This window comes from Peromyscus leucopus, chromosome 10, assembly GCF_004664715.2.
Source record: "Peromyscus leucopus breed LL Stock chromosome 10, UCI_PerLeu_2.1, whole genome shotgun sequence".
Taxonomy (NCBI): domain Eukaryota; kingdom Metazoa; phylum Chordata; class Mammalia; order Rodentia; family Cricetidae; genus Peromyscus; species Peromyscus leucopus.
The window spans coordinates 68137641-68163106 of NC_051071.1; the positions used below are offsets into that span (position 1 = coordinate 68137641).

At 35.8% G+C, this 25466-nt stretch overlaps 1 protein-coding gene across 30 annotated transcripts in view; it reads left to right on the forward strand.

Annotated features, from left to right (window-relative positions):
* Adgrl3 (adhesion G protein-coupled receptor L3) overlaps nucleotides 1-25466 on the forward strand; it is a 744444-nt gene that overhangs the window by 392615 nt on the left and 326363 nt on the right. For all 30 annotated transcript variants that reach the window (XM_028854109.2, XM_028894208.2, XM_028894402.2 and 27 more), the window contains one exon: nucleotides 12773-12882. In XM_028854109.2, the coding sequence (XP_028709942.1) occupies nucleotides 12773-12882 (110 nt within the window). The remainder of the gene's footprint in view (nucleotides 1-12772; nucleotides 12883-25466) is intronic.

The window sequence follows — 25466 nt, forward strand, 5'->3', positions numbered from 1 at the left end:
ATCCCGCATATTCCATTGTGTGTGTGTGTGTGTGTGTGTGTACATATACATATGTATTGTTATATGCACTCTGTAGGTAATTAAATTTTCGTTCATAATCTTAAATCTGTTACTAATGGAAGGTTACTGAAACCAGTACCTAATAACGTGGGTATTTTGTTTATATAGTTATGGTTATCTATAGAGACTGACTCTTAAAATGATGTGGTAAATTTCCATTTAACGCTAAGAACCAAGAGTCAAGGTTGTTCCTTTTAATACCTTATGACCTGATTGTTGGGATCATTTCTCATATCTGCTTTTCATATAAATTTAAGACTTCCTTATTAATTTAGAAAATATCTCATGCTTTGGAACAAGACAGACAGAAATTCGAATTATGTATATGTAAGTGCATTAAGAAGTACCATACCTTTTAGATGTGTTTATTAAAAGACCAAAGGAAGGATACCTGAGTTCTTTTGTTTGACATCTGGGATTTATTTTAACATTTAAATCTCTTTGAGGTTGCAGTTAATATTGAAGAATGAGTGAGCACACATAAAGCAGATTGTTTCTCTCTGTTGTCAGGGCATATGAGAGCGCTCAGTATTACAGAGAATCTACACTTAGTAGAGGAGGTTATCAGATCTCCACAGATAATCCTGATGTGTGAAACTTTTTAAATGTCGGACCAGGAATGCTTATGGCATCTTTTACATACACTGTTTTAGAGGTTTGCTGCTCATTTTCCAAGTTTAAAAAGCCTACCTTGGCTTCTTCAGCTCAACTCCCAATAGTTCTACTCATTGCTAACAGTTGTCATTTTCTGACCTAGATTGTCATGACTTCATTTATTTTCCACATTTCCATTTTCGGACACTTCTGCTTTCAACCCTGTACTATGCAGATTTACATTCTCCAGAGATGACAGATTCATGTACTTCAAAAGCAAGGAGAACACAATGTCCCTTGCTTATAAAATATCCCATGATTCCTCTTGAACATTGGTACCAGTCCAGATTAATTCAATACTGGCTGCATAATATACACATAGATAACATCATTTATAAAACTTATTTTCCCTTCCTTATGTCATAAGTGTATTGTGAAGAGTGAAAAAAAAAACAGTGTGTAGAAAGCACTTTGTGCAGGATTGAACATCTTAGAAATTACCTATACATGTTAGTGAAGATGTTCCTCTCTGTTCCCTGTCTGTCTTCTCCCAAAAGTAAACATTATATTCTCTCTCTCTCTCTCTCTCTCTCTCTCTCTCTCTCTCTCTCTCTCTCTCTCTCTCTCTCTCTCTCTCTCTCTCTCTCCTGATTTTTTTAAAGATAATTTGTTACATCATAACTCTGGCTATACTAGAACTTGCTCTCTATGTCAGCCACACTAGCTGTGAACTCACAGGGATGCTCCTGCCTCTGCCTTCTGAGTGTCAGTCCTTTGAACAGCCTGAGATACTTTGTAATTTATCTCTTAGCAATTTCAACAAATTGACTGATGTCCATCCCATAAAAATGACCTGTGATGTCATTTCTTCCAAGAAACCTGCTTGAATATTCCTTTTTCTTGATAGGTAACATGTACTAGCCCGCAATACTGCTGTGAGAAAGTGCTGTGACCTAGGCTTAAAACAACAGACAGTTTCTCAGGCACAGTTGTGGGGCCAGTTGTCTGAAGTGCCAGACAGGTCCTGCTGTCTTCAAAGAACTTAGGGACCTGTTATCCTCACCAGGTTTGCAGCTGCTTCATTGTATCTTCCCCTCCACCACCACAGGCAGCTCTCTATGTGTGGATCTGTTTCTGAGTCCTGGGTTTCCTAGTCGGTCTTTCTTTTGTTTTTTTGAGACAGGGTTTCTCTGTGTAGCTCTGGCTTTCCTAGAACTCACTCTGTAGACCAGACTGGCCTCAAGCACACAGAGATCCACTTACTTCTGCCTCCTCGAGTGCTGGGATTAAAGATATGCACCACCACAGCCAGTCCTGTCCTATTTGTAAAGGGCTCTATCATATTTGATTAAGGGCTCATCCTACCTTAGTATGAGCTGATCTTAATTTGTTGGCAACCACAACAGGCCTAACCACCAAACAAGGTAGTATTCTGAGGTCTCAAGAGCTAATACTTAAATGTGTCTTTTGGAGGATTCAACTAAATACTTAGCAGTGACTATTATGTTTATGCCCATTTTCTCGTCACCTGTGCATGTTATATATGTGTATATTCATCCTCTACATAATCCATTATGTACCAATTGTCAGGTAGTGTTAACTCTAGGTTTTGAGTTCCTTTATAGCACATTGCTGTCTAATCCATCTTTGTTTTTTGGAACTGGACACATGGGAGGCTTTTAGTATATGCTGATTAAATGCAAAAATATTTTTTCACTGCTAAAAAAAACCAAAAAACAAAACGGTGATACCAAAGATTATACTGGCTGATGATGCTACAAAATATCTAATAGTCTGTTTTTTTATTCAATCAGTATTATAAAGAAAGAAAATTGAAATACTGTGAATTGGGAATAAGGAGAATTTAGTTCTTTTCCCATGGTCCTCATTGTTTTGTAGCCTTGGGGAAATTAATTTCTTTATGCTTCTCTATAGCACATAAATGAAAGACATTATAGCTTACGGATTCACTTTCTAATATTTATGTTTTGCATTTTCTATTCTAGAACCTCCAGAGACTAATTTAATCTGAAAGTCTAGGCTACATGTGAAAAGTATGGCTTGCCATGTTAAAGAGTTCAGTTTTTATTCTGAAAATTTAAAAAAAATGGAGCATTGTGAAGATGAAGGCAGGGCAGTAGTAAGAACTAATGAAAACTGGTTGAGAAGGCACACATTGTGGACTGAGGAGACTCACAGGATATGAAACTGGATAGTGTGAGGGACCAGGAGGAGACAAGAAGCAGTGGTGGAGGAATTTGGAGAACACGTTATCAGAAACATGATGCAATTCTATAGATGCTGGAATGAAATACCTTGTAATTATAACTTGCTGCCTTTTTACATCATATACTTCATGTTACCTTCAATGCAGGGAGGCAAAGCACAATTGTAGTACTTTACACGGTTGTTACATTTTGAGAATATCTTGATTCACAATCTTTTCTCTTAAAGAAAAGGATATTTTGGGACAATCATACTTTCTTTGACTGTACCTACTTATACTCCATTATCTCAGCTTCAAATAATGAACAGATATTTCCTACCATTATCTATTTGTAGGGAGGTCTTCTGTAATGCTAGAAACAATACATTTGTTCAAAGATGGAGATGATTTTGAAATGTACTGTAACTTCCTGTATACGGTTATTTATTATTATTCATGTTAACCCAGAGAATTTTAATTAAAACTCTTCAGGAATAAAATTTATTGACCCGACGATCCAGTGGATGGGAGGAAAGTGAGTTTTCCTAAACTGTGCAGCTGCTTTCTGCTTTATAACATTTTCACCTTGAACCCAAGTGACCAGAAATCAAAACTGGAAATTAGGTGCAGAATGTTTTATTAAAATACCTGTAAAGTTAGTTAATATAGTTAGAATTCCTAATTAAATACTTATCAGATTTAATTTTTAGAACAGTCATTTTTATGCTTTTTTATCATGTACTTGCTATTAATTTAAGCAGTAAATATTGTATAGATTAAACTCTCATCATTTGGAAACTATCTACTCCTTTCTGTTTATATTTGTATTAGGTTACCTATTGCTTTTAAGCATCAAAATAATCACCAATTATATATACATATATATATATACACACATATATATGCATGTATATGCAAAACATAGCCTCACAGATATCATATTTTATTGTTTCTCAAAACTGTTAGTTCAAATGATTAAATGGAAACAACACTTTTGAAAATAGTGCAAGCCTATCTACCTCAAACATTCTCCTAATTAAGCAAAATAATTAAGTAAAGTGTAAGATCGACTTATGAATTTATAAACATATTTGACTTGTAATGTTTGATTGCTAGTTAGAATTTTTTTTTTGAAATTTTGCTGTTTTCAATTAAACAATCTACAAGCAAAGGAATTCTAGGGATGGAGGATGTAGAGATGGCTCAGTCATTAGGTCCTTTCTTGCAAGCCTGAGGATTGAGTTTGTATCCCTGGGATCTTTGTAAAGAGTCAGGCATGGGCTTCTCCTGTAATCTTATCACAGTTCTGTTGAGACAGGCCTGGAAGTTCATGGGGGTAGGTAAGCTCTTCTATGTGGTGTAGTTCAAGATCAGTGAGAAACCCTGTCTCAAGGAAATGTATAAGGTGCCTGAAGACTAGCACCTGAGGTTTCAATTGACCTACACACACATGCCAAGCACAATTGGACCTGAACCTCTGCCACAGGAACACACACACACACACACACACACACACACACACACACACACACACACACACAGAGAGAGAGAGAGAGAGAGAGAGAGAGAGACAGAGAGACAGAGAGACAGAGAGACAGAGAGACAGAGAGAAAGAGAGGCGATGGGGGGTAGACAGAGAGAGAGAGACTTTAAAAATAAAGTAGAAACAATTCATAAAAAAATGAAATGAAATGATTTTGTAGGATTTTCCATTGCTCTTAGTTGTCTCCCGGAACTGAAATGTAAGACCCTATTGCTGAACACATCACACACTTTAGACACAGGATTTTGAGGACTCAACTGACTTGGAAGCTTCCTCCCTGAGTACCAGCTCACATAGTATGGGGAGGAGTTATGCAAGCTGCCAAGGGAGAAAAGCAAACCTTGCTATGAAGCCTACAAACCACAACAATGACTAGCATGGCAAGATATTCCCAGAGGTACTGTAGAGACACTTATATCTTGGGAGCTACCAGCAGTTGTCTAATTGGACTTTCAACCTGCTCAACATGAAAAAATGCATCACTGACACTGTAAACCTGTAGTATAAACTGTAAACTGTAAACTAACTGTAGCTCATGAAATCCTAGAGGCCAGCAGAGAACCTATTATTTCCACTTTGCTAAACCAGCATAATTTCTATCTGCACTCTAAATACTTACCCTAATACACATAAATGAGTGTAGTTCTCCCTCTTCTTAAAAGACATTTTCTTTTGTAATAGGAAGAAAATATTTCAGCAATCTGCAACTGGTCAAAATGCTGATAACAACTGACTAAGTGAAGCCCAAAGTAACTTGATACATATACAACACAACCACTACACCTAAAAATCAGGGAACACCACGGAAGAGAGGAGAAGATATTTAAGAGCAGGAGGACCAGGATGTCTGTTGTGACATAGTACCCTCCATGTATGATAGAGGAACTGAAACTATGAAGTCTCAAAAATATGGTTGTCTCTACAAGACCTGAACAAGAACACTGCCAGTAGACCGGCCAGTGAGCACAGGACAACTCTCACAAGATCCTACCATAGGTAAAGACTTACAAGCACTTAATGACTGCAGAGAAAGGGAGAATCAGTCTTCCCTAGGGACAAGCTCCTGGTAGCTTGCCCTGTCCCACAATGCATAAAAATATACATGCAAGCAATATTAAATGGATTCAGCAGGATATATACATGTGTATATACTACATGTATGTATGTATGTATGTGTATATGTGTGTGTGTGTGTGTGTGTGTGTGTGTATGACAACAAATAACAAGAGGTCCTGAATTTGAGAGAGAGTGGGAAGGCCCAAGGAAAATTAGAGAAGAGGGAGTAGAAGTGATGTAAATACAGTATTTAAGTATGAAATTCCAGGAAAAAAAAAAGAAAAAGAAAAGACATTCTAGTGCAAATTTCTCCATTTTTGTCTTTGATGTATTCCTAAATGTCATTCACACATTGTCTTGAATTCAGTATTCTAGTCCCACTTTCTTAGGCTTCTCTCAAATGTTGAGCATAGACCACAATATTGGGAAAAAAAATGCGAATGTGAAACATGTCCAATCGAAGACAGAAGACACTTATAAGTCATATGCAGTGGTTTTCTGGACATACGGTTTTAACATCACACCAGATACTGTAGGTGACTATCACCTGTACATTTCATATAGAAATGCAATTAGTACTTGAAATAAATATATGTATATATTTAGATGCCAAGAAAATGTATTTTAAAAGGTATGGGAGAATCTTACAGAAAAATGGCACTTACAGAAGTGGCATTGTATCAGGTCTAGTAAATATTTTAAAGGATAAACTTATATCAAAATATGAAGTAGTCAATTCAGGAAAAAAAAACAGCTTTAAAATTTTTAAACATGGTTTCTTCTCAACATGAAATAATGACAGCAGGTGGAGGAAGGAACTTGAGATCATAATTTGGCTGTTGTTTGTCTGCTGCAAACACATTCTGTACTCACCTCAACTACTTCCTGCCTACCAGACCCTCATCTGGTCAGTGTCTGGTAAGCTATGAGGTCTTATAAGAAGAGTTACCTTTGTGGTTCCAGTATGGTACACAGTCCACCTGCGGATGTCATTCACGGGTGTGATTATTTCAGCAGTGGGTATGTTGACAGGACCTAGTCATCACCTCTTGGAGTCACTGTGTTCAGGACGTTCTGCTGAGTGGCTTATGAATAAAATTTCCTTCTTATTAAAATGAGGCATAGACGAAAGTTTTATTTCATTTGATATTGTATATTATCATCTTGGGTAACCTGAGGTATGCAGTACACCATGTAGGATCATAAGAACAAGGTTATAAAACTACCCACTGGAGCCCAGTAAGCTCTTCAGTGGTTATACAATTGAAGGTGATTAAACCAATGGCTGATGGTTCAGCAGGGAGAAATAGGGTCCTATGAGCCTCTCTCTCATTCATGACTGACATTTAGCAGGCTCAGTCTGTGCAAACCCAGTGCAGACAAGTACAAGAGTTATGAGTTCATGATTACCTGTGCCATGACATGAAGCTAGAGTTTCCCAGTTTGTCTGTCCTTATTCTTTTTCCTGCCCTGTTTTTACTGTGTTTCCTGAGACTTAAGGGGTGATACATATGTCTCCTGTAGACTAAGTGTTCAGTCGTCTTTTATTCTCAGCACTGTTCAAGCATCCAGGAGTTTCTACTTTGACAGCTGTTCACTACAAAAGGAAGCTTCTCCGATCAAGGCTGAAAAGGGCACTTGTGTATTAATACAAACAAAGAAGCTCTACACCCACTTTACACTTACTTTTGAATTATGTTTCCATGGTTTTTTTTTATCATCACAAGTATGTATATTTGGGGAGGATATGTGCATATAAATGCAGGTGCCTAAGGACTCTAGAAGCATCAGATCTTGGACCTATAGTTCCAAGCAATTATGAGTCAATCAACTTACGTGCTAGAAACCAAACCCAGGTCACATGGAGAGCAGCAAGTGCTCTTGACTGCAGAGCTATCTCTCCTTTTCCCTTCAGTTATCTTTAATAGGTCCGCGTGTATATACATGTAGTAGATGTACATGTGCTCATGTGCATGCACACATGTACAAACACACACACACACACCTGCAATTAGTCATTTACTGCTTAATCTGTTATTAGCTCTTTATTAAACACCCGTGTGGAAAAGATTAAGAAAATTTCTCTCATGCACCATGAATTTTCTTTTACAGGTTTTAATAATTCTCCTAATGTACAATACAAATTAAATTTCTTTTTTTATTTTCAAGTTACAATTCTGTATGTGTTTGGTTTCTCATTTATGAAGTTTAGTTTGGAAAAACCTAATTTTTTTAAAAACTAAATGACTCTCTGACATCCTTCAACTTGGGCCAGGCATGTTACAGTGAACATTTGGTAGCTCCGAGAATAAAGGAATTTTTTTTTTATTTTTTATCAATTTCATGCAATACCACGAAGATTGCCTCTGACAAGACCAAAGCAAAAATATTTTAGTTGTTAATGTCTTTCTCAATTAACACTTGGGAAAGTGTACATGCCACTCACTTAAAAAAATATAGGCATATAAAATATATATTAACTTACCTTTTACTACATATTTCCTGAATATATTATTAGCATGCAATATAGTACAAAAGCATTGTATGAAATATATATCAACATACTATATAAAATAGATGGGATATATGAAATATATTAGCATACTATATAATACGGGAGGATAATAGAGATTATATATTAGCATTCTGTATAATAAAGGTGCTTCTGTGAATGATTGTCCCTTCACATTTAGAGAATAGTGATCTCACTATTTTCACACTTGGAGATAATGAATTCAAGCAGACACTTCAATTTGTTTGGCTCATTCTACATACAAGTGAGGGAGGTTCAGCTTCCAAATGAGGCCATATGTAGATGGTAATAAAGTACTGCAAATTCAACTACATTTATTTTCAGTTGAAAACATTCATAATTCTAGCCAGCCACTGTTATAGATTTCAGCGATGGAAAGATTATAACTTAGAAGTCACTGTTACAATATTACACTGTTACAGGACTAAAATTCTTTTCTAAGCTATGTGTGTAAATTCGTTCATTTTAAAGCCCAATTCAAGGGCTATAAGCCTGTGAGTTTTAAAGAAACATAGGCTTAGAATGAAGGTTGCCTATGTCCAAGATGTGGTGGAAAGTGACAGATCCTGTTCAAGGGTGTGAAGTTTGAGAAGTACAGGGTGCAGGCATGCTGGAGATCCAGTTGCAGAATGGCTGCCTTGGGTAGCCTGTTGTGCAGTTTGTAATGAGAGTAGACCACTGTTTCTTCAAACAAAGAAATATGTAACTCTGTTACATGGTCATACATTAATAAGCTTAGTTTGTGACTTGTACATACATTAAAACCTAACAGTGTATATGCTAAATGTATATAGCTTCATTCGTTGATAAACCTGTAAAATTAGATCAATTAAAAGCAATGCAATTCACGATATCTTTATTAAAAATCTTGGATTTATCCTAGAATATGTAAAGGAAAGTAGTTTGCATGTGAGCAAGGCCTTGTGTAGTTGGACGTTTTCTTTGGCTTTTTGTTTGCTTTTTGGTGTTCATCTTTACATGGCTTTACTTTTATATGTGTACATCTACATTTAGAGTTGTTCTTGATTATTTTAATTAATATGTAGTGATATCATTCCCCCATCTCTTTCTTCCATCCAGAGTCTCCCATGTAACTCATCTGTTCCCTCTCAAATTCATGACCTTTTTTTTAAATGTAATTGTTATTGTCAATACATACACACAGCAATATGTATATAAATGATACCTGCTGAGTCTGTTTAGTTTTGCTTGGGGTGGGAGTCCATAGAGGTTTCCTAGTGAGATCTGAGCTTGCTTTACATAGCAGGGCTGCATAAGGGGATGGATTGACCATGTGTGTGATTACCAGGTGTTTGGAAGGGTCTGCACTTGGCTGTGTGAGGTGGAGGCCTTTTGCTCCACCCTTGTTATTTTTATAAATATCCCTTTAGAAGAGACAGAAGGGGCTGGTGGGTTTTCACCCAGGCCTTCCCGAGGCTATCCTGTGTTCCTATCTGTCTCTCCCCCTCTGTATTTCTGTCTAACTATTTCTCACTTCTCCCTGCTCGACAGTACCCCGGGGGGGGGGGATGGGGGCAGGTCTCCCTCAGCTTGGATGTGTATGAATTCAAGGCTGACCTCTTGGTATTGGATATCCAGCTAGTTTGCTCAACCTTCAGGAAGAATATTTCTCCAGAACTCGTGCTTTTCTGAGTTGTCTGGTGTTCTCTGTCAAGAAGTGAGACCCCTGTGGTTTTGCTCATTCACGTTAGTGTTTCTTATAGTCCTTGTTCTGGTCGTTTAGAAAGCCATGTTATTGAGGTTCTATGGTTGAAACTCCATGCCTTTTTGTGGCAGTGTTTTCTTCTGTTGTTTCTAGCCTCAAGCCAGAGAGCTCATATGATGCTTTGTGTCACACTGCTTGCATTATTTGTTTATGTCAAATGTGCCCATTTACCTGAGGAGAATCCTCTCTAGGAACTACTGACTCAGGGTAAATGATAATATACCAGCAAAAACAACAACCCAAACTATACCTAATACGGTTGTTGTAATAGGCTCACCAACCCTGTGATATAATAAAATAACAACCCCATTATAGTTTGCTGAAACTCCAATCTCAGGAGTTTGGGGTTGTATTTGGTTTGTTGTTTGTTTAGTTGGTTGGTTTTGTTTTGGTGGATTTTTAATTTCTTTTTATCTTTCAGAATTCTCCCTGACATTTATCGGTCAGCTTTTGATGACAATCATGTTAGAGTAGAGGTGGTTTTCACATAAAATATCTAATGAAAACAATACTGCAAATAATATCGATGTAAATAATTCTTCAGATATTTCAAGATTATAGTGTTTTGTTTTTATTTGTGGGTTAAGTGTATTTGAACATATTATTTCAATCATTTTTGTTCTTTATTGTGAATTTTAAAATATCTGTAGTATAAGCTTTAAAGGATACTGGAAATAATTTTTAATTTTATATTAAAAACAAATGAAACATCTAAGTTTTTATATTAAAATAAACAATGAAACATCCAAGTTTGGCACATAAGAACACTGTATTATTTTATTTCCCACTTTGTATATAGTATATTAAATGATTGCACTTATGATTTTAAATTACTGTAAACATATGAATTGTTCAAAAACTTTTGAGTTAATGTTGAAATTATTTTCCCTTTGATTCGCAGTAACTGAAGCACTATGAGAAAACTAAGAGTAAAGATTCCCTTAAATTTTGTTTTCCAAATCTAGCATGTCTTCTAAACCTTTAAACACTCAGTACTATGATTATGGTGTATCTTATACAAAAATGATAATGTATCTTAGATAAGGAGAACATTCTACAGAACTGGACATGCTTTTCTTCCTTTGCTGTTTTGAGTACTTTGTCCTGAAATAGTAAATAATTCTAAGAGTAGATATTATAAGGTAATGCTGTTTTGCACAAGACACGGTGCATATATCATCATAGGACATTTTTGGATTTTGAGCTCCGTCATATGTACTGTTTCATTAGCTGCAAGCCCATCTTAGAGGCTTACGAAGTAAAATACAAGGGGAATTAAAATTACAAATGAAGGCTGTTTAAATGTCCTTCGGTATGGATGCACAAGCCGCGTGTAATTTGTGTGCTATGTGAACATGGTGTTGTTTTAGCTACAATCATCATGTAATTTAACGTGCTATATTCTGTGATTGGATTTTCATTGTGACAGGGTAGCAGTGTTGTTTTCCATGAGGATCCTACAGCACACTGTGCACTTGTCCCGTGTTTTCAAGAACCATCACATTTCCCTTAATATTAAAATAGGGTAGCCTGGTCAAGAGAGCAAATGTCAGACATCCAGGGAAGACCATTAGTTTCTATAAACCTTTTGGGTTAAGTGCTAGGATTAGTATGGTCTTTTTCAGTTATATTAATCTTTCATTTATAACATAAAATACAATTTCAGCTTTAGCCATTCAATAATAACTCCATCTTAATTTGGAACTAAATAAAACCCTCATTAAATCTGAGAAATGTTAGCTTCAAGTAGATACATGTTTTTCTCTCAATCAAACTGAATCCTGCACTTGGATTTTCATATAAGTGTCAAGGTCCCAGAAGTCTTCTGAGGCATGGATTGCATCAGGAGGAAAAACTTTAAGAACGTGATAGGAAAAGCTGTCCTGAAGTGGGGCTAATGTTGTCTTCCATATCTGAAATCAGTAAGCAGAACAAAACAGAAGAGTTGGTGTCGCCATCCCATACATGTCCATATTATGGGTCTGTGAACCCATTAACCATAGTTTACTAATGGATAAATTACCGAACCTAGGAAGTTGTTTCTGAGTAAAATGTACAGTAATGAGGCTACTGTCAGCTAGATTCTTTTTCAGAGGCGATTGAATCTAATTATATGTATTTTTTTCCCTAAAGGATAAATCATCCCAAATCGGTTTAATCCATTTACTGTGAAAGCACCCAAGTTTGTATTTCTGTTATAATAGTAGTATGCTTTCATTCCGTTCAGAAATGTAAAGCTACTCTTTTGAATTACATAATACTGACTTAAATGACATGTAATCTATAAGGTTGGTGTCATTATTAGATGGAATAAGAGAAACATGGAGAATCTGTCCTTTAAAATGGTGTTACTTATGTGGTTAATATCAAATATGTAAAATAAATGTATTTCTATATTTCAATGATCAATTTAAGACATTTTACATTTATTTGTGTGCGTGCGCTTACAGGTGTCTGGCTGCACATGCTAAGGTCTTGCAGGAATGGGTTTTCTCCCTCTACCTGATGAATGTTAAAGATCAAAATCAATTCTATAACCAGCTAAACAATCTCCTTGATGCTTAAATACTAAGTTTTTTTTTTTCTGAATTCTTAAGGATTGAAAAGGGTTTTAAGTATAACTTTTAACTCATTTAAAATGAATTTTATCCTATCCATTGACTTTATCCTACAACTGTCTAAGAGAAATATTTTGTTATATTCTGTTAAATATAGTTTTAGAAATGATAGTTGGTCTTTCCTCTTAATTAATCCTACTAACTATGCACATTTCCATTGTCCTATGGATGACATTGCCAGCAATATTTAACTGCTACCTAAAACTTATGCCCTATTCAAGCAAATATAAATGACTATGTGCAAAATACACAAATAGATGTTTGTGTTTTAATTTTTAAAGAACACTGAACATGCTCCTTTAATAAATCTAAAGTCCCAAGTCAGCAAAATCTTCTATAATTATACATAACTGGAAGTAAAATAATGTCAGTGTTGGTGTTCATGATGATTTAAGCTTGCATAAATTTACTATTTCTTTATTTCTTTTGATTTCAGATGCAATAACAGAACCCAGTGTGCTGTGGTGGCAGGTCCTGATGTTTTTCCAGATCCATGTCCAGGAACTTATAAATACCTTGAAGTGCAGTATGAATGTGTCCCTTATAGTATGTATATTCCTATACTTTTTTAAAAATGATATTACTCTTTGATTTACATGTACTGACAAATTCTCTGGGAGGGCATAAAATATCTGCATAAATATAAAGAAGGCAACAGATTTGAGATTTCCAGGTCTTAGACCGCTCCCACATCACATGTGCCTACAGTATCCAATTTTGAGATGATGTATTTGTGTACATGAATGCCTGTATTAACAATGTTTTTAATGCAAGACCATGCAATGCATAGAAAAGCAAAGAGGGGGATGTATATCCCCTCTGAGTCTCTCCAAAATTGAGCAAGTAGAAATTGATATTAAATTTTATACACTTATGTGCATAATAGTATCAAAACTTTTTTTTCAGTGTGATTAAATTATATCTACGTTTTATGTACTTCCAACCTTTTGAAAATCAGATGCATATCCATTCATGAGGTTCAGACTGGAGAGTAACAGGAGGCCATGGATTAAGGAACACATCAGAGTATTTTTATACACTCCCGAGAAGCCTTTAGATCAGCCATGATATAGAGCAGCAATGTGTGTTTTTCTTTCTTCAGGATTAATGAAGAATGAAATAATCTAAAATGGAGCATTTTCTGACTTCTTATCCCAAAGGAAGATTCACCAACAAAAAAGAATTTTTTTCCCCTTACTGGTTAATTATTCATGGGATTTCGTAGTGAAAAATCACACAGGAAATCCTGTAGTCTCATATTAGATATTCAGTTCATCCCAGAGACAGAGAACACCTGGGATCATAAACAAATCCCGGGTTCCAACTTCCTTTGATGTCTCAGAAGGAGAAAAATATCTGGGGATCAGCAGGCTTCCCGTGCCAAGAGACAGCTCTGAGCTTGCTCATCCATGCTTATTTCAAGAAACAGCACATGACTCATGAGCTGGAAGTGCGCACGCTTCAAAAATAGAGAAAATTTTGGCCAACAAGAAATGAATTATAATTTAAAAATAATAATGAAGCAAGATAAAATTTCATTTTGAGTCATTATAGCATGACTGAGTAGTGAGAATTCAAGAAATTTCATGTACTTACATTCTTTGTTCTGAAAAATGCATTTAAGTGTATAGATTTAATTGAACTCTCAAGTGTGTTTCATACATTATTATCTCTACAGGAGCCTCTGTGAAAAGTATAAAGCTCCCACTGACCATTTTTTGTTGACCAGTGATATTTTAGGAAATGAAAGGCATAAACCATCTTTGAACTGAGACAGTTCTACATTGTTTGCATAATGATGTCTTTGTGAAGTGTGGAGAATGCATTTCTAGAAAGGCATTTTATGAAAAAATATACAATAGGCAAGATTTTATTTCTAAAATAGCTGTAGAATACCTATATTAATATTCTGATTTTCATAATTTGAAGCATGAAAGCAGAGATAAATTGTCAGATTGTTTTTTTTTCATAATTAAAAAAATGAAACAGTTCACAGTTATCTCTTTAATCTCCTGTATTTCATCAGCTTTCTATGAGGATCACAACTCTAACAGACTCTTTGCCAGATTCATTCTGAAATGTTCTTTCCAGACATCACTTCAACATAAATAAGAAGTTGCTCACACTCTTTTGCATAAAAGGATGTGCTTTACCACACATGTCTTTTCTCTTATAAATTTTCAACAATGGAAAACATGATTTTTAATAGCTATATTTGGAGTCTAATAATTATAAAATTTTCTCTCTGTCATAAAAATATTTTAGTATGTTATTCATCTGGTTGTTTTCCTAATGAAGAATTAGAAAATTAGGCATACCTACTAGTTACTTTATACTAAATAAATTTGTTGTGTATATCTGAATCGTGTTTAAATTATCTTCAGTATATTTGTTTTAAAGAGTTATGCAGATTTGAAATGCATTTAATACACTTAATATAATTTTAGAAGGAAAATCACTCAAGGCAGAAACTGGATCTGGGTTACTGCTCATCTGATAGAGTGCTTGCTGGGAATGCACAAAGCCATGAGTTCATTCCCTAGAACATCATAAAATATGCACTGTGGTCCATATATATAATACAAACACTAAAGATGGAAACAGGGAAATCTGAAATTCAAGGGGACCTTTTAGTCTATAGCAAGTTGAGGGCCAGCCTAAGATACATGAAACCCTATAGCTAGAGTTTTCCTGCCTGGCCCACAGTCAGGACAAATCTGTCACCCGCCAGTCCCACAGCTGCTCAGATCCAACCAAGTAAACACAGAGACTTATATTGCTTACAAACTGTATGGCCATGGCAGGCTTCTTGCTAACTGTTCTTATATCTTAAATTAATCCATTTTTATAAATCTATGCCTTTCCACATGGCTCGTGGCTTACCAGCATCTTCACATGCTGCTTGTCATGGCGGCAGCTGGCAGTGTCTCCTTCCTCCACCTTCCACTTCCCAGAATTCTCCTCTCTCCTTGTCCCGCTTATACTTCCTGCCTGGCCACTAGCCAATCAGTGTTTTATTTATACAGAACAATATCCACAGCAAAACCCTTTCTCAAGAAAAGAGTTCTAAACCATGAACCAGCCCATGTATCAAGGCTTGTGGGCCAGTTGCATTTCTTTAACAAGACAGTGAGATAAGGCATCATAGATTTATAACACAACCTGATTACTTTTAAAGTAGCTAATTTCTCAGTCCATATAAGCATTAACATGTTCTAGATTTCCCCCAAAGAGCTCCCGTGATATATTAATAAGTCCTATTCTAAATCAACTCCCAAATCTTTTCCTTAAGCATGAGATACATGTTTGTCCCAGTGCTGGAAAGAGTCACTTAGTAAGATTTATTGATGCCATCACATGCTATTATTTCCATAGGTTAAAGGTTTACATACATTAGCATACTGACTCTCACAAGAACTTCCCTAGGAATTATGAACATCACCATTTTACTGCAAAGGAACCTTACGCTCAGCATGTTAGATACATGCCCTGTGTGTAATGAAACTAGAGAAATTCAGAGCTAAGGCATGATCTGCCTCCAGTACCCACTCTCAGGGAGCTGTGATATTTAGCCCCATAGATTTTTTTGTTGATTTTTTCATAAGTTATTTGATTTTCATTCCTTCCTACTTGATAATGCCAGGTAGTACAACCAGGTGTTTTCCAGATCCAATACTGTCTTCTCAAACTCTTAGCTTTGTATTAAAAATTTTGCATTCCTTAGAGCCATGAAACTACTGCAAGCTCGTTTTTCCAAACACTTCATAAAACTGTAAGGTATAAATAGTCTGTGTCATTAAAAATGCTACCTGTAACTTTTAATGAGCTTCTGATCTATAGTGAATTAGGAAGCTGTTTTTTAGTTGTTTGCATTAGAGAAAACTTGGAAATTTGCTGAAGTTTTGCATTAGGGATACTTGAGATTTATGGTTCAAACTTTGTTGAAAATTTTCATTTAACAGTTAAACAAACAATTCATGTAATGCCATAGCCTGTTGGTTAAATAAATGGATATTTCCAGTTCCATTCTAAGTTGAAGCCCATAAGATAGAGGCTGTGAGGATAGCCCAGTCTGTAGAATTCTTTATTTCTAAACCTGAGGACCTGAGTTCAATCTGCTTGTGCTTGCAACCCAGTGCTGGTCAGGCAGATAGAGATAGGCAGATCCTGGGATCCTAGACTTTGAAGCAAGTTCTGGGCTAAGGAAGCAACCTGTCAAAAAAGATGGCACCTGAGAAACAAGAATCAGGGTTATTCTCTGATATACACACATACATTTATACACATGTTTACATATACCTCATATACACGTACACTCATGTCCATGAGTGCCATTGCAACACACACACACACACACACACACACACACACACACACACACACACACACACACACACACACACAAAGACCACAAGCTATATAATGTGGAATCTACATCTGTGCTGCTTCATGAAACTCTATGAATGATAAAGTTACAGATATGACTTTGGTCCCATAATGCCACAATGGAGCTGCATAGTCAGTCCCACTTGCCCAGTACATTTTCTGTACCTTTGCTGTGGTTATATGTATTGAGATACACAAATACCCTTTTACTACAACTGCAAACGTTACTTAGTACATGTTACACGTGTGTAGTCTAAGATAGTCGAGAGAATATAGGGGCATCATAGGTTCTACTATCAAGGTTTCTGCAAGTTTACTCAGTGACATTTACATAATTGCAGATCACCTAATGATGAATTTGTCAGGATGTATCATCATTAAGTGATAAACATGGTAAACTTTGTAGCTACAAAAATTTGCTTCTTATAAATTGGACACATTAATGGTGTGTTAATTTTTCAAATGCTGTGATGAACACCATGACTAATAGCAACTTACAGATGACAGGATTTATATCATTTTGCAGCTTACAGTCCATAATGAAGGGAAGTCAGGGCAGGAATTCAAGGCAGGAACCTGGAGGTAGGAACTAAAGAAGTCATGAAGGAACACCGCTAACTGGGTTATTCTCTGTTTCTAGCTAAGCCATAGAGAAGAGTTGGTCCTTATCCAGGACCAACTGCCCAGGAGCTGCATGTCCATAGTAGTCCTGGACCCTCCCACATCAATCATTAATCAAGAAAGTGTCCTACAAACTTGCCTACACAAAATCTGACAGAAGCATTTGGTCAAATGAGGTTCCTCTATCTTGTGCCAAATTGACAGAAACTAACCAGGAAACTCTATTGCAATTCACAAGCAAGCAATTATTGATTTTTTTTAACATTTATTCATTTATTTGTGTGTGTGTGTGTGTGTGTGTGTGTGTGTGTGTGTGTGTACCCACACGCACACGATAGTGTATGTGTGGAGATCAAAGGAATATTTGTGGGAGTCTATTTTTGTCATTCACCGTGTGTTTCCCAGGATTAAACTCAGGTCATCAGGCATGGCAGCAGGCAGCCAGACTCACTCAGCCCTCTCGCTGGTCCTGCCATATTGATTTGTTTTCAAAAGATTTATTTTATTTCATGTCTCTACATGTGTGTATGTCACATGTGTGGGTGTGCTTGTCGAGGTTATAAGAAGATGTCAGATTCTTCGAGGCTGACATGACAGGCCTGTGTGAAACAAATGATATGGGAACTGACATCAGATCTTCTGAAAGTGCAACAGTTGAATCAACTCTTTATAGTACACAATGTTTATTTTTATAGTAAGGCAATTTCCATGGTTGGCAGAAATATACAGGAAAGTTTATTAATAAGAATAAAGCATATTAGAGGTAATGTGGATTAAAATTCAGCTTTGTCTATCATATTACTTAAGGGAAATGAACTAACCAAGCAACGTTTACAAAATTGATGACCACCCCAGTTCCCTGACCATAATCAGTGCTCTGCTACAGAAATCTGTTCACAGAACAACATAGAATATTTTTTAACAGAATTCAAGGAGTCAATGAATAGATACAATAATCTTATATAAACTAAGTTTTGAATGTCACTTGCTTTTGAAGATGCCATGGTGGGTGGGGAGAGAAAATTTAGTAACCGCAGTGACCTACTGAGATTGCTTCTTCAGGTGCTTTGTACTCATCCCCCCCCCCCATTCACTAAAGTTATATTTAACTTTTACTAAATCCTCTTAACTCATTCTGTCTTTTCTTGTCTATGTTCACAGGTACCCTGTTTCTAATGAAATTTGGGGCAGGTGAATCAATACCTTTCTCTGTTCTTGTGACACCTTAGTTCCATTGTGGCTTTTATACTGTACGTTTTCTTTTAAGGTCTGATTTTCCTCCTTAGCAGGTATTTTCTTCCCGCGAAATGACCCAATTACTCAGAGGGTTAAACCTCGCCATTTACCAACACTTCATTTTTGATCTCCTGTGTCCCTTCCTCTCCAGCTCCCACCCCTTCTGACCTGAATTGAAGATGTAATTGTGGCATCTTCAAGTGGAGCTGCCTTCATTTAGCCAAGTCACAGGGACCACTCATGTAAGGGAGAAAACAATAAAACAATGAACCTCCTATTCGGAGTGTTCTGAGGAGAGAATCTTTCCTTTGTATCCTCCTGACAAATGGAGTTTCTTCCAAGCATACAATTTCATGTACATTACCCATCAGAGGTGTTTGTCTCCCTTCACGATCTTGTTTTTCTCCTCAGCTCTTTGTTTCTTCCTTTAAGAAATATAAAGTATATATTACATATTCTTGTAGTCTCTTGCAGTGTTTTTATTTTTTTTAAGAAATTAAAGGAGGAAGTATATAATTTGGAGAACTCTTACATAAGAGTATTTGATTAAAGCAATCTATAGATCTTAAGACTTTCCCACTGTTCACATTAGCTATCCTAATATGGATGTAGGTAACATTCTTATGAAGAGACAGGAATAATGATTATTATTGGAAAATTATTATTTTATAATTTATTACATAATTTTTAGTTTTGTCTCTTTAACAGTAAGAAAAGTGCATTATACTTTTGGCATTAAAGTTCTAGCTTTTTATATTCAAATAACTGAATACATTTATGTAATTAAATATTCTTTGCCAGTAATATTCACATTCACACATGTTTTAATATATACATACATTGTTTTTACTTTATTATTGAGTGATTTCATATTAACTTTCTGTACTGATATTAGCCAGTGTTTTTAATTTCTGAAAGATTAAAAAATATTGAAACCTATTCTAGTCTCCAGTACCTCAGTTTCTTTCACACATACAGTAGACATTCAATAAACATGCACTAAAATAATTGAAAAGCAAATTAGGTCAAATGGCTCCTCAAAAAGCATTATTGTTCATCACTAGAAGAATAAATACAAGAAACCCTTGTCTATCAATATGACCTTATTAATTTTTTTGTTTTTGTTTTTTTTTTTTGGAGACAGGGTTTCTCTATGTAGCTTTGCGCCTTTCCTGGGACTCACTTGGTAGTCCAGGATGGTCTCGAACTCACAGAGATCCACCTGGCTCTGCCTCCCGAGTGCTGGGATTAAAGGCGTGCACCACCACCGCCCGGCCAACGACCTTATTAATTTAAGTGAAAGATTTTTAATAAAAGCAAGGAACATGTAAATATTAGTTTCCCAAAATAGATTGGTGACTGACAAATTGCCCATTTTTTCCCAATTTTTTCTTACTAGCTGTAGCTTTTTTCTAGCACAAAGAATTTTTTATCAGTGTCTTAGATCTAACAATAATCTATAAAGATTTTGAAGACAAATCAATGATTATAACTAAAGTTTATATGTCAAAATTATAAATCATCAATGGGAATCCTGGCATTCTGTTTAAAAGAAGAGCTGCCTGTGGATAATACTCTCTTCTGTGTCCTCCTAAACTGCCTCTCCTACTTTTGTCTGGTTGCTTCTTATGTGCATGGAAGTTCTCCCAAAATATATTCTATTATTTGTTTGGGAGATGTCCCATTTTTACCATCTTTCCTTTCTTGAAAACTCACTACATAGCAGATAATTAGATAAACACTGGGACTGCTTAACTTAGAAAACAAAAGAAAATGTTTGTTTCACAAAGGGCTCACGTAAGTGAAGATCCTGGGTTCTATCCTCAGTACCAAGAAGAAAAAGAAAGAAAGATTTTGTCCCTGAGTTTAGTCAAATAATGATGCCAAGATTCCCTAACAAAGTGGTTAGTTTAGCAAAGAAAATTGAGCACTAAAAGCATTATTAAATTATTCCCATAATTATTGTGCATATGTGTGTGTCTTAGTGCATGCTGTTGCCCACACGTGGAGGTCATCTTTTAAAAAGTTTTTTTCTTTATACTTTATGAACCCCAAGGATCAACTTATGTCATTAGACTTTGTAGTAGACACCTTTACATGCTGAGCTATCTTGACAGACGCCAGATTAAGTATTTAATATTCTGCTGTGAAGGGGCTAATGCTTTACTGATCCAGCATAGGTGTCTTCCAGCAAGCTTTTCTAGAGAAGACCCTAAGAAGTAAGCCTAACAGAATGACTATATATGGTAGATACAAAATATAGGACCAGCATAAACAATAAAAAGAGATGAAGCCAGAGATGAACAAAGTGGAAATCATAGACATTTGCTGTGGTTACTCTGTGAGTGTGTGTGTGTGTGTGTGTGTGTGTGTGTGTGTGTGTGTGTGTGTGTGTGTAATTGTGTCCTTGTACTTTACCTTCCATGTGATGATTGGATAATATTCTACATGTTCTTGTATATATAAGTCACTCTAATTCATTATCTTTAAGACCATATTAATAATAGCCTCAGCAAAAAAGATACAAGTAAAATTAGTATTTAGTGTAACCAACTTCTGTACATATGGATATGGCACCAAGACAGCAAATTGCCTATTAATGTATGAGTTGTATTAATGAGTAAATAAATGTAGTGAGTTTACATTTAAATTTTTTTATCTTTAAAAAGACAAAAATTTTCTTTAGTAACTATTAAATTATTTTAATTAAATACTTCTAATTCTGTTGTGTGTTTATTAATTTAATTTAGTTGCTTTAATATTTAAGGCTTTGTTATTTTGAATCATTGTCCAAAGTCCAAATACTGCCAATAATGTGAATGTGACTGGTTTCTACCTTTCAAGAAGAACCTATAATCTAGCCATCATTCTGTTGTCCTCCAAGTAATCATATCAATTTACAATCAAACACTGGGAGGGAAACTCAATATGATGTAGTCCTTAGTAAGGGCACATTATAAATGTATTTGCTTCTCACTAAGCTGATTGCTTTGCTACTTCTGATAGAACAGAAAGTAATGCAAAACAGCCAGTGATATGGAAGCTGCTTTTAAGTAAATATCTATGGCAAATGCATATTTATAATTTTAGAATCCTCTCACATTTTTCCTGATTATGCCTTACTGGGCTCTCCCATTCATCAAAGGAGATAACTTAATGGTTATGTGGAGTCACATGAAGTTGATTTTACACTCTGGCTTCAGTAGATACCAGCTATGTCTTAGTGAAGGTATTTCAGTACTAGGTGTGAGGTTGACCAGAGGACAAAACAGAATAAGGAGTGGGTGACTTAAAGACAGTCTAGGCTTTCAGGGGACTGCAGAAAGGGGTCTCTGGTGCCAGAACCAGAGCCCTTTGTCTACTTAAAGGCTGGGCAGGAAGCGAGGTGGTAGGGAGGAGATGGATAGGTTTCCTCTGACTCTCAGTTGGCCATTGCTAGAGGTAACCAGTGAGTAGGCAGTTAGAGAGTCTAGGGTATTGTTAAACAGTTCTCACAGCAGTCCTTCCTAGGACTCCATAGGGCTGAAAAAAATGAGAATCAAGAGAATCAAGTTGCTTTAGTTCTAGAGACCAAATTACTTCATTTTGGGGGGAATTATGATAGTTCCACTAAAGTAGAGATGCTTTATAAAATGTCAGAACCATGGCTAACAATAAGAAATAAGGATTATGATCACAGTATGTCTATCAAACCAAATGGAATATGTGTCAAATGTTTTGTAGTGAGGGTTAGCTACAGTAAACTCTTAAGTATATCACAACCAGTTAGGTTAATATGCTTGGTGCAGCCAGATTATTTTTACTGTCTTCAGAGAGTCAGTGCCGTCTCATCCTGTGGCTTGGAATTCCATAGTGGTGCCAAATTATCCCCATGATTTCACTCTTGAACCAGGCTTTTCTTAACAGAATGGCTATCTTTAACCTCAGAGAAATGGCTAAGTAAGGCGAACTTCCCCAATTTACCATCAGCTCACTTGGCTTCTGCATTCCTTTATTGCCTGAATGTCCCATCCACGTTGCCTCTGGACTGGGCTGCTGGCACTGGTTGTTACTCGAAAGCAACCTTAGCTCAGTTGCCTCTCTGGGCATTGCATGCTGTTTTCCTTCTTCCTCTACCATGCTTAGCTCTTGGTACACTTAGCTTTACTGTCAGCCCCATTTCCCCCATGTTCAATAATTTCCCTTCTCTTTAAGGATCATCAATGTTCTCCGATGAGTCCAGGTGCCACCATCATTCATTTCTTTCAACAAATACTGACTGAATACCTCTTCAAACATGTCTATATATCAAGTCTATGTGCAAGTCTATGTAACAGTGGAGTGCAAGAACTGAGCAATGCAAGCCCATCTTTTAATGATTATCTTATGAGTGAACATGGTTTTAAGACACAAAGTAGAGAAATACTGATCTGTTGCTTAGAACCAGCTGACTGTTGCCAATTGAGGTCTCTCTTCTTGCTTGCAACAGTGCTTAAGTTTCCAAAATAATCTCTCTGTAAGTAGACATGAAAGGGAGATTAAGGCTTACTTTCAGAAGTGTAAAAGATGAAAACATATTCTCTCTAATTGAAATTTGGCATTGTACACAGTACTTCATTCAGTTTCTCTCATAGATGTTTCAGAATACAAAATGGTCTTAATGTGACTGCATGATATTTTGGTCCTCATTTGCCTTCAGTATGGCCTATAATTAAGGCAATTAATGATGACATATGGCAATATCAAAAATTCAACTTTCTCAATATTATGAAAGTGCAATCTTCTGTGCATATGGTTGGATCCCGAACATCATGGCCTTTCCCATAAATTTAGTTCAAATTGCCTGAAAAAAGACAGCAAATGAGCATTTTTAGGGACGGTGGGTGTTCAGTTTTCTTTGATGTTCCCAACATTGTAAATCACTTCAGTCTAACCATTTGCTTCTTAGAAGCCTTAGGACATGATTCCAAATTCCTGTAGGAAAACTTATTCGGCTTTAGTATTTAGATCAGCTTGGAATGAGTTCGGTGCTCTGTTAGCAGAGAGAGTTCAGATATGCCAAAAGTTGTCTTCAAACAAAGCAAACAAAAACCTAATGGAGTTATAGAGCAAAGGGAGGAATACATCTCTCTCTACACTCTGAACTCCACTGTTTTCCTTGACTCCATTCCTTTCCTGTTGTTCTTATCTTTTAGACAGCTAATTTACTGTTGTTTACTCAAGGCACCAGGAAATTTTCAGAAGTGAGATCATATTCACAGTTATTGGAGGTGAAATGTGAAATATGTTTGCTTTGATTAAAAGGCTTTTCCCCCTTCTATCTTGTAAAAAAAAAAAAAAAAACTAATAAAATCATGGCTGTCTAATTATATTGAAATCTAAGACGTCTTTGTTATGGCAATACTTGATCTTTCTAGATCCATTATTAGCTGTATACCCAGTCTCAGCAACTTAACTTCAGGAAAAAGTTTGCTGCCTAAAAAAAGAATAAGATTACCCATATTATCAAAACAAACACAGAATTCCTCAATCTACTATATCAGGTACTATCTGATACTTATGTTAAATGGATTAAAATGCCAAGCTTGAAACACAACAATTATGAATAACAGCTCTGCAGTAGATGTCTTATAGTACTCTTTTAAGGATAAAAAATAAATGTAGAACAAGAAATCTGTTATTCTGTGTCTTTAGGACAGTCCTTTAGTCATTGATCAGTATTGGCCATCATTTTTTTTTTTTTTTTACTGGCACTGAATCTAATACACATTTCATGAGTTCATAATATTACTCATCATAATGTTACTTTTGTTAGATGCTGTTCCTTAAGTCTGGAGATGATATTTTCCAAAGTTGTAGTGTTTTATCATTATCATCAGGCTGTATATTTAGCATTAATAAGTGTCAGTCACTTAAAATTTCACTTTCTGTTTATTCTGAAACTACTCCCTTCTGCTCCTTCCTTCTTTCCTTCTCCATCTAACTTGTAGGAAGCAGGATCTCCCTGCATGTCTTTTATGAATATTATAGACAAAGAATCTCACTGTTTACAGGAAATATTTCAATTAATCTGATGGCTTAGAAAAGTGAGTTATTTCTCTATACAAGCAATTACCTCAGAGTTGTATTGACTGTTCAAATGAGTTATTTGTGTAATAGAATTAAAAGTTTCCAGAACACAGTGTTAATGAAGGTTTTCTTTCATTATTTTCATTATGGTTGTCCAGTTTATACTTAAAAACTGACCCATGAAATTTCCAATACCATGCTATAAAAACTGTGGTGTAATTTCTGATGAAAATTCTTAAAATTTTTCTATATGAATGAGTTTTTTACAAGTTAACATTTTGGCATTGACTAGTATTTCTCTGTATTTGGACCTTATAATAAGACTGTAGGCTTCACAGAAAATCAGATCTAATTTTATATTCGTGGTGGTTGCTAAGTAACTATTTGATGCAAATTAATCATTAAACATTTAGCAGCTCATTCTCTGATTCGAGTGGATGCTGAAGTGACTTCAGAGCTGACATCTCAGCAAACAACTGATCGAGGAAGACTATTCTGAGATGCCTAATAAAAATAGCTGATGAGTCCTCTACTTGATTTTCTTCATTTGTCAGAATCATAAAAGACAACACGAAATTGACAGGGATAGTTAACAGCCTTTTCCTAATAGTAGGTGCTGTTTAAAGTTCAAGTGCATAAGCCAGAATTGTACTGAAATACTTTATGGAGTATTTTCAGGGCAACTTGGTCTTTAGTGGATTCCATTTTATAATTAAGGAGCCTGAGAATATAAATTAAATAGCTCATTCAAATATGCTTGCCTCATAGGAATTTGGACACAAGTCCTTCTGAATCTTGTGCTGATCTCTTCCTATTTATGATAGAGTAAATATGAATAT